This window comes from Leptodactylus fuscus, chromosome 3 (genome assembly GCF_031893055.1).
Source record: "Leptodactylus fuscus isolate aLepFus1 chromosome 3, aLepFus1.hap2, whole genome shotgun sequence".
In the NCBI taxonomy this organism is placed as follows: domain Eukaryota; kingdom Metazoa; phylum Chordata; class Amphibia; order Anura; family Leptodactylidae; genus Leptodactylus; species Leptodactylus fuscus.
The window spans coordinates 55,083,449-55,098,748 of record NC_134267.1 but is presented as its reverse complement, the minus strand read 5'-3'; the positions used below and the strand labels follow the sequence as shown (position 1 = coordinate 55,098,748).

The following is a 15,300-nucleotide window of genomic DNA, read 5'->3' as shown; positions in this document are numbered from 1 at the left end:
CCAGTAACATGCGCTACTCATTGCAGCCTAAGGCCAGCTTCGGTCCCTGAGACACTAACCAGATATCGGCCATATTTCCGGAATTGAACCCTTAGCCAGGATCCAGACTCCCACCATCATAGTTATCTACGAGAGTAGAAGTCTCCGCTTCCCCATAGCACTACAGTCTCATACTGATAACATAATTGGTATGAAAAAACAGAAAAATAGTATGGGACTGTAGAGCTGTAGGGCGACAGATACTCCTAGCACCATAGATCATTAAGATACTGGGAGTCTGGGTCCTGACTCAGATTTCATTTCAGAAAACAAGGCCGACACCTGGTTCACATCTCAGAGATTAAATCTGTCCATATGAAATATACCTAACTGAAAATCTGTGTACTGAAGGTGCATGGGTGCCTGTAGATCAATATAATGGCTGAATTGCTGATCAGATATTAATGAAATACCTGGAGGACAGAAATGCCTTAAAACGGTTTCAATACATAAGGCCTGATAGTGTCTACCATGGATGGGGGCCACTAAAGCTGCACATTTATACAAGATGTACTGCTAAAATAGAAGCAAAATCTTACTTGTCAACAGTTTGAGTAACTTCCAAAGACAGCAGCACCCCTCTCCACAGATATGGTGTGGAATTACAGCTCAGCTTTATTCACTTCAATGGAGCTGAACTGTAATACCACACACAACCTATGGACCAGTGTGGCACCGCTTCCAGAAGAGAGCAGTCATGTTTTTTTAACCCATGACTTTTCTATGTGAGTTATCTAACAACAGTTTCCCATTTACCACGGTGGGAAAGGAACGATTGCTGCACCACAATCTCCAATGAGAGCCATCAAGTCTCACTTGTCTTATATATTTGTTCCTTCCTGTCTTGATTTGTGATATACTCAGATTATCTGGCAGGTTTTTTTTGTTATTTTTTTTTTTTTTTTTAAATCTTGGTTTATGTTAGTTTTTAGACTCTGAACACCTATGTTAATGGCCAATGTTCCTAAGGAGGGTGACAAAGCCTTCCTAGGCTCAGCAGGACGTATAATTACATATAGAAGCTGACACATGTTGTTGTTTCCTGGACGGCAAACATGAGAAATCACATTATCAGAAGAACAGGTCGTCTTGACTTGCATTAGGAATACAGGGCTCCTCTATGTATTATTCTTGCTGGGTGATGAGAGACAAGGAGTTTGACACTTCGCCACTAGGTAGGAAGTTGTGAAAGGTTTATTATGTTCTGGCAAGATAACATGCACTTAACCTCTGTGCGATGGCGGCCATGTTAACCCCATAGCATCTGCATTATCATCTTCATGTCCTAATAGTCATAATAGGAAAGATATTTTCATGTAATGCCTGGCACAGACTCGTGCCAGATAAGGAGCCAAAGATTTTTATTTTTTATTTTTTTAGTCATTTTGACTATAAAGCCCTCATGAGCTGATCGACAGGTCACCTGTATGAAAAATACATTGAGGGCCCAGAAAAAGATTTTGCTGCGTTTTGTTTTTTTTTGAGCCAAAGTCAATAGCGGCTTGAAAAGAAATAGAAGATAAAAAGAAGGCTCTTAGGGTATGTTCACCCTACATATTGGGTTTTTCTGTCCGCTTGAAAAGTCGGACATCTTTACAAGAGGACAGTGAAGAAAGGGTACGGAGTGCAAAAGAAAGCAACCGATCTCCATTTAAATGAATGACAAGTGTCACGGACACAGCTAGTGTCCGCTCCTAATGTCCGTGCCAGATTTTGAGCGGACACTAGGAGCGGACACTACCTGTCGGACACTGACGGTAGTGTGAATGCCCCCTTAATCAACTCCTGACTTTGGCTCAAAAAACCCCCAAACTACTAAGCAAAATCTACAACAAAAAAAAGTTGTTTCTGCCTCAGCCTTACAACACTTACTTGATCTTCATGATTGAGGCCATTATGCAGGACAAGATAAAAATGAACCAAGACATCAGAGTTTGGGAGGACATCTTGGCGCCTTGTCATCATGCCACATATCAGCTTGTAGGCCTGCAGTTTGCCCTCCTTGTACTCATTGGGCAGCGTAGTCGCCTGTTTGGAAATAAAGGATTGTTTAAAAAATAAAAAATAAAAAAACTTGAAAAGAATCCTGAAATAAAACTAAATACAACTTACCTTAAATAACCATGAGGCAAACATTCTAAGAGGTGGGATCAAAATGGGGGGTGGAGGGGAAGATTGATTGTCCAGACTGATAGATAGATTGTCTCTGATCTGGAAGAAAACATCACATTTTAAAAGAAATATTTATATGATTTATATATTAGGAGCCTCTTAGAGCTGGATAGACTGGACGTCACACATGTGATACACTGCTGCCACCTACTGCTCAAAATTCACAATACACTTTATGTGCAATATTGGGGAAAACCAGACAAAAGCAGGGTATTAAGTTTATCATGCAGTGTGACGTGCAGGAAAAGTATAATAAATGACAAGGACTATTCTTATTTTCGCCTATAAGCCGAAACTACAAACTGAATACCAGTCACAGAGAAGACAAGTGGGTGGTAACTGATAAACATGTATTAAAGATCTTATACTTCTACCCACTACATTCCCCACTTCTGCAAAAATACCATAATTTCTATAATAAAAATGCTATGTGTCAATTACATTGCTAAACTTTAGGAACTGTTTTATCCCATTCAAACTATGACCAAACAAAAAAAGGGCGCCCCTAATGAGATGACCATGCATGTCTCATTGCTGCTGTGACCACTACCAACATATTAAACAGTGCCAGGTCTGGCCATTATTGTGTTCCTGCCAGAGATAAGCACCACCGCACATGAGAGCCGCTGATACTCTAACAATCCAAATGTACATGTAGATGGTTGGACTGGGGCTGATCACCTTTAATCCATGTAAAGGAGTGGGTCAGGGTCTGGAGAGTGGGACTGTCAATAAGAATAAACCAGACAACCTGCACTTTTTAGAAAATGTTTCCATATCATTAAAGATTCACTTTAAACGTATTATGCAGCTAGGACCCCAAACAGAATCCACAGTAAGGTTGAACTTGGCACAGGACACGGCAGGGACTTCATGTACGAACACTCAATATACTGATGCAATACATCCACGTAAAGGGGAACTCTCTCATACGGGGAGATTTATAAAGACTGGTGTTTTAAATGGTGTCAGGCGCACCTCATTTATGACATTTATTTACGTCGTACGGTTCTCATAGAACAAGCATTCCTCCACTGGGCTGTGTGGTTGCACAGAAATCTATACCAGCCGAAAGCGGATGTAAATTTCAGTCATCGCTGGTATAAATGATCAGAAATGTGGCCGGCCTGAAGAACCACCTACGCCTCGCATCCCACCTCCCTTCAGGAAAGTGGCAAAGGAAGCATAGGAAAAATAAATTGCAAATTTTTGCACAAAAACCTGACTTGTGGAAAAATTTTGCAACATGTTCTTGCCTTGAATGCTAGGAAATGAATGCACAAAGCATAATAAATCTACCCTATAATGTCGTGTATGGAGTAATGGATTGCTTGCAATGGACATGTATGTCACATTAGAAATTGTTTTTGAAGTGGAATGTAACCCAACATTAAAAGTTTTGTCTCAGACACAGATTCTGTCCATATTCCCCTTTTGGGACATATACAAACCATAGAGAGGAGGTCTTTGCTCTGAACCACCTTCTTTGAATCAGGTCTTGCAGAGAAGTTCACGGCCTGGTGAACCCACCGCGTCTACACTCATTGGACTTGGGCAGATATGTTTAAGCCTTAGTTCTAAAAGTTCATTGTCAGGGTCCGAGAAATTAGTCTGCTCTCCATGTAAGTTTTTTTTTTGTAAAAACTTCACTATAAAATAACAAATCTGAAGCTGAGTCTTAAAACTTTGTGTTATGCCATTCCTCATAGAAATGTATGATTACATTGACAACTGGTATATATATATAAATACACAATATTCTTATGCCGACGAGACAGTAGGGAAGAGTTGGAACACACTCCTAAGTGGTAACACCCAGTTGTCAATTTATTAATATATTTCCAGGAGGAGTAACAGAAGAATAGCACATCACAGTTCTAAGAAAAGATGCTCCAGGATTGTTATATTATGGGGAATTCAATTTATTTATTTATTTTTTTACTAAAATAAAGATGTCAAGAGAGAAGAGTAATCCTCAATAAACCGTATTCAATCAGACACTCACAACGACTGAGTTACATTGTGTCATCTCACGAAGGGTTCCCTCATGTCAGCCTGAGTTATATTATATTGGAGCACTGAGACAATCCGTATGAAGCCCTGCAGCAAAAAAAAACTGCTGCCTAGTAAGTGCACAGGAAACCTACCTTAGCCAGCTTGAACCACAACTCATAGAGGTAGCCAAACACCTTGGCATGGATTTTGGTGGACTGGATATTATTTACATCTCCCAGTATTCCCAAGATTCTTCTCCACAAAACAGCTGCAGAGTCCGGATGCCAGCCAGATAGATTGCCGCCAGCTATGATGCTGCAGTCCCCAGCAAGACACTCGCTGCTGTCTGGAAGGAACGTAGAGTATTAAGGGTAGTGGATGTATGATGTGCATAGTGTACCTAACCCAACATAACTTCCCATACTAGCACTCTATATACAATATAGTCTTTCCACACATCCCAACTGAATCTCTACACTGAAAACTGCATGTTAAAGATGTGACTATTTCCTTTAACGTAATATAAGTTGTGAACCCTTTGATTCAGTGTTCCCAGTACAACACTTCTTGTTTGGTGTGTAATATGTCAGATGTCTTGTAAGAGCACTGTGACACCCAAGAGAACCATCTACAGAAATCTGACCCTTCCATTCCATGTCCAATACTTCTCTCATGTTGTCCCAGATCTCTGGAATAGGTATTATTGGGCTTGTGTATAGACTGACAACTTTCCATAATGTCCTCCAAAGTATAATGTAAAAAAAATAAAATTTTATATATATATATATATATATATATATATATATATATATATATATATATATATATATATATATATACACATACACACACACACACACACCTCTTCTGCAGTCTCACTTATTTTATGGATATTACAGTATCCTCGCACAGAAGTAGAATAGTCAGTGTACGTTGTTTTTTTTTTTTGTTTTTTTTTCTTTAATGTAGATTGTGAGCCCCATATAGGGATCACAATGTACATTCCCCCCCCCCCCCCTTATCAGTATGTCTTTGTAGAATAGGATAAAATCCACACAAACACGGAGAACATACAAACTCCTTGCAGATGATGTTCCTGGCGAGATTCGAACCCAGGACTCTAGCGCTGCAGTGCTAACCACTGAGCCACCGTGTTACCCCATTGTTACAATGCCGGCCCAGACTGATCACGTTCCATACATTATGAAAGGTATTTCCACTAACCTGTCTGTCCCAAAGTAAGTAGAGGACCTACACAATGAGGAGAGCTGTGTTTCTCTGGCAGTGCGCTCCATGACAGGAAGCTGAATGTGAGGTATACAATAAGTACAGCTTCAACTCCTGTCTGAAGTGTCTGACTTCGCAAGAGAAGATGATGGAACTTTTTATCTATTTAATTATTGCTACAAAGTGTGGCTTATAGGTGGGAAAATAAGCGCAGAGTAGTTCAAGACTGGTGTACGAAACATCTTCAGGTCTCGATAAATCTCGCCCACTACACAGGAGAGTTTTGTGCGCATGCTCTCTGACCTGTGTAGGAAGGGGGATGAGCTGTGACCATCACCTATTGCCTGTGGTCAACATTGTGTTATATAATAAATAAAATATGTTTATCGTAAAACATTTAAATAACAGTGAGTACACCCCTCACATTTTTGTAATTATTTCAACATATATTTTCATGGGAGACCACTGAAGATCTGACACTGTGATACAATGTAAGGTAGTCCGTGTACAGCTTGTACAACAGTGTAAATTTGCATTGACATCAAAATCACTCGACCCACAGCCATGAATGTCTACACCCCTGGGAACAAACGCGAATACACTTCTGTGGAACTTTTAGCTACCATTAATTTCCAGCACTGCCTTAACCCTGCTGGGCATGGAGTTCTCTAGGGTTTCATGGGTTGCCACTGGGATCTTCTTCCACTCCTACATGACGACATCACCGAGCTGGTGGATGTTAGAGACAACTTTCTCTCTTCTACCTTCAATTTGAGGATGCCCAAGAGATGCTCAATGGGTTTTAGGTCTGGAGACCTTCTTGGCCGGTCCACCACCTTTACACTCAGTTTCTTTAGCAAGGCAGTGGTCATCTTGGAGGTGTTTGGGATGGTTACCGTTTTGGAATACTGCCCTGTGGCCCAGTTTCTGAATAGTGAGGATCATGCTTTGCTTCAGTATGTCACAGTACATATTGGCATTCATGGTTCCCTCAATAAACTGTAGCTCCTCACAGCCGGCAGCACTCGTGCAGCCCCAAACCATGACACTCCCACCACCATGCTGAACACATTTGTCTTTGTATTACACACCTGGTCGCTGCTATAAACAATTGAAACCATAAATGAGTTTAATCTTTGTCTCATCAGACCACAGAACTTGGTTCCAGTAATCCCTGCCCTTAGTCTGCTTGTTTTCAGCAAGCTATTTGCAGGCTTTCTTGTGCATCATTTATAGAAGAGGCTTCCTTCTGGGACAACAGCTATGCAGACCAATATGGTGGTGTGTGCGGTGTATGGTCTGAGCACTGACAGGCTGACTCACCACCCCGTTAACCTCTGCAGCAATGCTGGCAGCACTCATACCTCTATTTTGCAAAGGCAACCTCTGCATTTGACTGAGCACGGGCACTCAACTTCTTAGGTTCACCACGGCATGGCCTGTCCAGAGTGGAACCTGTCTTGTTAAACCACTGTGAGGTCTTGACCACAGTGCTGCAGCTCAGTTTTAGGGTGTTAGCGATCTTCTTATTGCAACAATTCTTTTTTTCAGATCCTCAGAGAGTTCTTTGCCATGAGGTGTCATGTTAAACTTTCACTGACCAGTATGAGAAAATGTGAGAGCGATAACACCACAGTTAAGACATCTGTTCCCCATTCACACCTGAGACCTTGTAACACTAAAAAATCACATGACACCGGGAAGAGAAAACGCAAATTAGGCACAACTTGTCTTTTTCCACTTAGGGGTGTACTCACATTTGGTGCCAGGGGTGTAGACATTAATGGCAGTGGAAGAAGGCTAGCGCAGAAACGTGCGTAGGGGATTCCTGGAGTTCCGTCTCTCTCTCTGGTAATACTTTAACTTGGTTATTTTGCCACCATGGGTTTGTTCTAAATGAGTGAGTGGGCAAATTTTTGTTCCCTACTCCTTGATTGATATTCATGTATATTTGCAATCATGCATTTTGGTCTCTTTATATTTCTTTGCACTTTGCCTATCTACTAGATGTATATTGACTGGTATTATATATACACCATTTTTACATATACATGATTTATTGATGAATATCTGCCATTATTGCAGTGACATCCTCTTTTACATCTATTTAGGGTATTTTGCGGTGTAACATAGCATGCTAATTTATATTTTGCATGGCAACATAGTTTGCTCACCTCTATAGCATACACTCTTGGTTATCCCTGGCAGTATTTTACAGCATTATACACTTGATATCCTTTCTAGCAGTACATTATTGTTGTTATACCCTATTTTTCCTTTTAGACTTACCTTTGTGTATACTTGTTGTACTTACCTGAGTCGGTCCTTCAGTCTGATGGTATGCTGTCCTCCCTTGCATATTGTTTGTTACGATTTGTCTAATGAAGTTTTTGCATTTTGATTATTATTTTTGTGCCCTAGTAATTTTTTTGTTGTTGTTGTATCTATATTGTGACCTGTAGGGTCATTCAGTTATTTGGACCTTATCTAGGGAATATTACACTGTAATAATGTTTTAATTCCCTTTATTACCATGTTTGTTGTGTATTAATGGCAGTGGGTTGAATGATTTTGATGTCACTACAAATTTACACTGTTATACCCAACTGTACACCCCGACTACTTTACATTGGATCACAATGTCAGATACAGTGTTGCCCCATGAAAATATATGTTAAAACAATTACGAAAATGTGAGGGGTTACTCAGTTTTCTGAGATATCGGACATTATATTATATAATCTATATATCCAAACCTGCCAACAGGACATTGCACTGTCCAGTCTGCAGTTTGTATTTGTGTAACATAGGTCAAAGGAGATCTCAGATTAAATATTGTTCATACTAAAGAGAATCTCACGTAATAAACTTGTAGGTTTCAGAGGACTTTCTACCAACTTCACCTCTCTGGGTGCTGGGCCAGAGCTCCCATGCATCTGGGACATGCATCTAGCATCAATCATTCCTGAACAATAAGTATTCATAGGCCCTCTACTATCAGGTGGGTGACACAGTGAGAGCCCGCCTATCTGACAGTAGAGCGCTTACTTAGCATAATGGCTGCTGAAACTAATGACACCAATTGCTCTGGAATGATCGGGACTAGAGAGAAAAAAATTCTAAGTCAGCAAAAAATAGTGGAGTGGCACTTGTTGAAGTATGCAAAGAGCTGGAGTTGGTGGAAGGTCCTTTTATTTTTTTATTTTTTTTTTAGAATGGCACAGAAACATTAACAAAAGCAATGTTCTCCTCACTGATCCCCCACAGGTCCTTTTCCTTTCCTTTCCTTTTCCTGTTTCAACACACAGGAAGTGCCAGCTAATGTCTGCTCAGCCAATCAGTGGCCACTGCTATGACCCACCTCAGGCCTCGTTCACATCTGAGTCGGTAATCCGTTCGGGGGACTACCAAACACATTTTTTCAAGTGGTGTGCACTGACAGCAAACAGACCCCGTAGACTATAATGGGGTCCATGTGCTTGACGTGAACACGCGGACAGGAAACTACTTTACAATCTACTTTTCTGTCTGCATGACTCATGCAGAGATCTTGCAGCAAGCACAGAGACCCCTTTATAGTCTCCCAAAACGGATTACCAAATGCAGATATGAACCAAGGGTCAGACTGATCAGCTGAAAGGACAATTAGTGTGTTTTTAGACAGGCCAAAAAAAGTAGAGATCAAGGGATCAGGCAATGATAGAAACAGAAGTGGTGGGGGATTTCTAGGGAGAGTACTGCTTTTTTGAGACATTGGTAAATAAGTTTTAATATCCAGACAACCCCTCTTATTTACATATGGTCTGGATACTGTTTTTTTCTAGTGGGGAGGGATGTATTTTAACTAATAACTTCAATATTCTATAACTTTCTGACCTAAAATGTATAAAGGTGATGTAGATATAGGGACACATACAACAAGATGATGCAGGGGTTAAATAAAGCATTATAACCCTATTTATGCCATGTATTAGAAGACGTCCTTGAGTCCAAAAAATAAGTAAGTATTTGATGCCATTTGTTCATCTATCAGTAAAAGAACAGTGTCTCCTATTGACTACCAATCTTGGACAACACCAAAGCTCAGCAAGAGACGCTTTACAGATCGATATTGTTTCTGTAACAATAGATGAGCGCAGCGTCCGTCTTGCACAGAAAGCCTATTTGCCGGCTGAATGTGCAACATTTGAGTCTCTCTGGAAACATCATTTCAGAAGCTGAGGCTCCTCACAAATACTCTCAGACTAGAAAGGAGTTTGGTGTCTTCTCCAAACAATGGGGTGAAACCAAACAAATGCTGAATGTGTAGATGCTCTTACGTGTGACAGCAAGTTCCAGCTTTGCATTTGCTGGTGCCAGAATGAATAAGATAAGTGGTATCTTAAATGCTATACAGCAGTGCCAAGAACATGACAATGGAAGGATTCCTATTGACAAATAAATGCCACATAGACTGGGCCGAGTGCCGGCGCTTTGCAGCCTCCTAGCACCTGTCTCCTCTACCTTACACTTTCCTTTTAATGAGCGACTCGGAGCGGCAGCTGCTTAGGGTAAATTGAACTGCGTATCTAAAGGACTCGCCTCCGATCTATTGCACACAAGGAAGCGTATGAATATCCACAATGCTGATAAATAGGAGTGGCATTCATCTTGCAGGTTACAGGAATACAAGAAGCTGGGTGGCAGAGTGCACAGTAAGGAAAGATAACAACGTCTATGTCAACAACGTCATTGAATGGGTTAAGTTACAATCTGGGGATGCTGTGTGTGTGTGTGAACACCTGCCAGCAGCTGCAGGTCTGTGTCAGAAAGCAAGTCCTGACTTTGGACAAAGCTTCTGCACCGTACACCTTCAAAGCCCTGGTGGAAGCAGCTGAACAAGTTGGACACAAAACAGCCTTTTGTGCCATTCTTTTCTGTCTTTACACTCCAAGTGAGGCAGGTCAAATGATGCACGTGGTGTAATCCCTCCCAAAGGCCGCGGCACAAGGTCTGCGCCATTATGTCATAAGCTACTACAGTACGAAACAATGAATATGAGGCTAAACCACCACCCCACCCCCCATCAAAGAAAAAAGCCAAATAGTGAAATATATTTGCTCTTTGTAAAAGTTTTTGAATTTCTAATCAATAATAAGACCGCTTTCACACTTGCCATAAGTGCCCAGAGGTATAAGACAATGTGAATGCAGCTCAAGTGATAGTCCAGTTTAATTTAAAATGGGAACACTGAAGGGCTGCTCTATCACTGTATGCGGGGGTAACTTTAAGGTTGGGTTCCCACAGGATGGGTCCAATATGGGTTTTCATTCAGGGAACATCAGCAAGGGTTTATCTGAATTTCACAAGAGATACAAAACACCCAAAGTTGGGTGGTTTTCTTTTTGGAATTACTTTTGGTAGTATTTGCTGTAGAGTAAAAACCTCCAGAACATGTCTGTTTGTGGTCCATACATATATATATATATATATATATATATATATATATATACATACATACATACATACACTAGAAGATCATGGAGATCGTAAGACATGAAATGGAGACACTGTAAGCTGCCTTTCCATTCAGAGGGCACCAGACTCCCATTTTTATAATTGATGGGTTTTCCAACAATGAGATCTGAATGATTTGACACTTTTCAACGATCATATGAATAGGTGATAAGTTATCATTCTGCAACAATCCTGGTAACAATGAAATCCCAAAAGATCATACGAATAGGTAAGAAATTGTCATTCCTGAACAAAAGAGCATTAGAAGAGCTTATACACATACATACAGAAAGTTAGAGAACACTGTAATTGTTTCACAAAACCCAAAGTACCTGTTAGAGGAGCTGCTGGATCAGCAGAAGTGAGCTGCAGCCACTGTCGTGCATCATGATCAATGGCCACATCAGTAGGTGTAGCGAGCTCAGGCTCATCCTCACAGTTCTGCCAAGGCATCATATACTCTGTGTCTCGACCATATCCATTGGTCACATCACTGCTGACACTTTCAACTGCATAAAAGAATATAATTCATTATCAATTCTTAAAGGAAAGTGTCACTCAAATCATAAAGTACTGTAAAACTCATTGAAGTTAAAAAAAAGTTAAGAAAATTTGCAATACATGTTATTAAGGAGATCTGTTTCCTTCGCTACTTATTAAGCTGTTCTGCTGCTCCTTATCTTTAATCTGACTGCTTGTTTATATTATATTCGTCTCTCCATATTTCAGCCTCACACATAGTGCTCTATAAAGTGAGAAGGGGTGGAGTATGGTTCTTTTGCAGGATAGTTAATGGATTTATTGAATCATTCTGTGTACTACTGGCCTCTTACCTACAACCTAGCAGTGTTAAAAAAAATTCAGAATAGCAGAATGAAAGACAAAGCTATTTGAGTGTGTTTTCTATCCCCCTCCCCTCTTCATAGGACTAGTATGTAGAAAGTAACTCTGCCTGAAAAGTGAAGAAGAAAACATATTTCTTATATATATATTACAAATTTTTAAATATTAGCCTGTACTATTCATTTATGAAAAGTTGTTTAGAACTGGAGGCAAACTCTAACCTAATAAGTAGGGACAGCTTAAATTTTACTTAATATTCCTCCTGGCCTTTACCATTCCACTTGCTAATAGGATACGTCCCCGCAGTCACAGACTCATTGATCCCAGTCAGATTATATAAGGACATACCTACACCCAGTATGGTAACAACGAATTGTATGCCAAGTGATAGACGTAATTAATTATACAATGTTATAATATTTATATTATATAATAATTTCTTATATGTAATAAAATTATAAATACTTAATTGCTTTATTTGCCGCCAGAACTATATTTTTCAACTCTACAACGAAGGGGACTACAGACTGCACCAATGTAAAGTGTGATCCTTAATATAAGACGATAGAGATAGGATGTTAAAGGGATATAAGGATATTTCTTTATAATACCTCTCTCATGATCGGAATTTCTTCCATTCAAATGCTGAGAATCTGAATGCCACTCCAACTCTGCTGGACTGCTACTCCTCCGAATCATAATCTGGGAAGACAAGATTCGATCAGTATAGAGAGCATTCATTTCTTCATTTTATTCTGTGCCTTATGTTGGGATATTTTGTAAAGATAATTCTGGAAAGTGCTCGACTATTAATTCCTGTAAAAGGAATCGGTCAGCAGGAAAAAAACCACAGTATCAGACGAATGACATGAGTTTGTAGGACGGCTTCTACACTTTTCGAAGAGGCCTTTCTTACTCTACATTGCAGCTCCATTTTCTGGAAAATGGGCATTTTACTCTTCTGAAAATTAGTATAAAAGTGCTTTAAGGCTAAAGCCCCATATTGCAGAAAGTTAGGTATCTTTTTTTTTGTTGCAGAATTTTGCTGCAGTTTTTTGAGCCAAAGCCAGGACTGGATTGAACAAAAAGTAGACGTATAAGAACTTTCATTCATTTGGTAGCTATTCTTGGCTTTGGCTCAAAAAACTGCAGTAAAATCTGCAACAAAAAAAGCTGACTTTCTGTAATGTAGGCCCTCAGCCTAAAGGAGTTTTTTCTTCTGCCATGGCTTCAGTCTCCACTCGATAGCCCACCCAGGCTGCCGCCCAACTCGGACCCCGACTGCATGAGTGACAATCAGCAGTGGAAGGCACGTTACTGAATGAACTGTGCATGCCTGATGTCAGCCTGCTCTCGGAAGGGCAGAAGGATGGCGTTAGAAGGGGCAGCAGCAGGCAATGCGGGAGAAGTCACTCAAGCAGTGGAGGCTGAAGACACGCCCCTAAAGCCCTTTTCCGCTAATTTGCATATGAATAAAATCTGGATTTTCATGAAATTGGAGCTGCAATGCAGAAAAAGTAAGTCAACTTAGAAAAGTGTAGAAGCAGCAGCTCTACAAGGTACTGCCATTACCTTAATAGGAATGTACCTGCTGGCAGACTCTTTTTAAATAGACATTAATAGGACAACCCTAGGAAAAAAAATAAATAAATAAAAAACACCACTTCAGAGGGTAGAGAGCTTCGGCAAATACACTTTAAGCCTGGTTCACATCCGTGTTCGGTATTCCGTTCGGGAAGTCCACTTGGGCACCCCCCGAACGCATTAAAAGCAGTTGGCTAAGAAACCACAAGGACTCCACAGACTGCAAACACCACTTTTCTCTCCGCATGATTCGTGTGGACACTGTGCGGAAACAACATGGACCCCAATATAATATATGGGGTCCGTGTGGTTTCTTAGTAACTGCTTTTCAATGTGTTCGGTATTCCGTTCGTGGACTCCCCAAACGGAATACTGAGTGCAGATGCGAACCGGGACTAAAATAGAAAAGAGCACTATTATTCCCCTCTCCACACAAAAATAGAGACTGCAGCAATTGACCTATCAGATATACTGGACAATGACGATGTAACAGTAAAGGGATTTTACTTGTATATCCGTTTAATGCCTATATGTGAGAAAAGTGAAGCTCTTACCACTGGCCCGTCACTGTCTTTCACCATGCACTCTGTGGCTTCCTGGGTAGTGATTGAGTCCAGGGAACATTCATTAGTGTTTTCACTTTTTTGGTCTGTAGAAGTGTAATAATATGAGGGGTTGATTATACATATATAATACACACACATTTTTATATATACATACATATACGCAAACACACACACTAGGGTGACAAGTCACACACGCCCTTTACTCTGATAGCGGACCACCTACCTTGCAATGAGTCGGGACATGACTGCTCAGCTATATCAGAAGTACTGCTACAGCGGGTGAGCTCCTGGGGTTCCTGACAGCCAACCCCTCCAGTTTCATAGCCAGCTTCCTGGTGTTGCTGCATCTCATCCACTTCTACATTAAAAAGAGGTGCATGCTTAAATTAGTTTTACAAAAACAGAATATCTATATAAATATTGTTGCAACCTACCCATGAGGAAAGCAAACTCTTCCATGACATCATCATCCTCGACTATGGATAATGTGTACTCATGTGCTTGGAAATATAGAAGTGCATCCCCAGATCATAGAGCATCACTGCTGGTAATCCCTGCAAAGAGCTGTAATCTGTGGGTGAGGCACTTTGGAAATGCCCAGGACCATGCCAGGGCTACAGGGGAGTTTATAGGGAGTGCATTAAAGAGGTTGTAGAAGACTGGTACAAGACATAATAAATCTGCACCCCGTGTAAACTCAGCCTAAAGCAGACAATGCCTAGCATATTTTTAGGAACCACATTCATGGCTATGGTTAGTGTAAAGAGGACAATCCCTTTAAAACCTTGCAAAGACAATGGACAATTCTGAAAGCAGAGGAAAATTTCCAACTAAAGTGGAAATAGACCTCTAGTGTTGTGCCTTATACCATAAAAGTATTAGTTGCAATCATCTAAAGCAATATAACTGGACAGAAGGAAGAAAGGTGTTAGAATAGAAGATAAAGATAGATGCAGAACCTAGCATAGTAGAGCAGGGAATATGGAAAGAGCACGGAGGGTTAGATACAGTACCTGAAAGTTTCTGAGAGCAAGAAGCATAAGAGATACCAGGCAAGAGAGAGCTCACAGTGTGAAGGAGATGTGGAACACTTTTAGCAGCTGGCAAAGCCTCATAGAGATGAACACAGTTGCTGATAGACTGACTTCTCTTGGCTTTCAGAGAAGAAGAGTAGAGGGAATAAGAAAACGTGTCACACAAAGCCCAATATCCATCATATCCAATAATATAACCGGATTGTATTATAAATGGGTTGAACCTAAACACAACCCCAGTCCCTATGCCCATTAGGTTATATACTCAGAGGGGGTTCTCCGACTCATGGCCCTTCTGTATGAGCTAGAGATGTCCTCTACAAGAGAGGCTTCTATACTAGCTG

The 15,300-nt window shown here is 40.6% G+C and overlaps 1 protein-coding gene across 3 annotated transcripts in view; it reads right to left on the bottom strand.

Annotated features, from left to right (window-relative positions):
• RALGAPA2 (Ral GTPase activating protein catalytic subunit alpha 2) overlaps positions 1 to 15,300 on the bottom strand; it is a 214,841-nt gene that overhangs the window by 144,745 nt on the left and 54,796 nt on the right. For 2 of the 3 annotated variants that reach the window (XM_075267599.1, XM_075267601.1), the window contains exons 17-24: positions 14,936 to 15,076; positions 14,146 to 14,280; positions 13,911 to 14,005; positions 12,384 to 12,474; positions 11,262 to 11,438; positions 4,359 to 4,552; positions 2,152 to 2,250; positions 1,912 to 2,067 (exon numbers count right to left, since the gene is read on the bottom strand). In XM_075267599.1, the coding sequence (XP_075123700.1) occupies positions 1,912 to 2,067; positions 2,152 to 2,250; positions 4,359 to 4,552; positions 11,262 to 11,438; positions 12,384 to 12,474; positions 13,911 to 14,005; positions 14,146 to 14,280; positions 14,936 to 15,076 (1,088 nt within the window). The remainder of the gene's footprint in view (positions 1 to 1,911; positions 2,068 to 2,151; positions 2,251 to 4,358; positions 4,553 to 11,261; positions 11,439 to 12,383; positions 12,475 to 13,910; positions 14,006 to 14,145; positions 14,281 to 14,935; positions 15,077 to 15,300) is intronic. The other variant, XM_075267600.1, reaches the window with a different exon arrangement.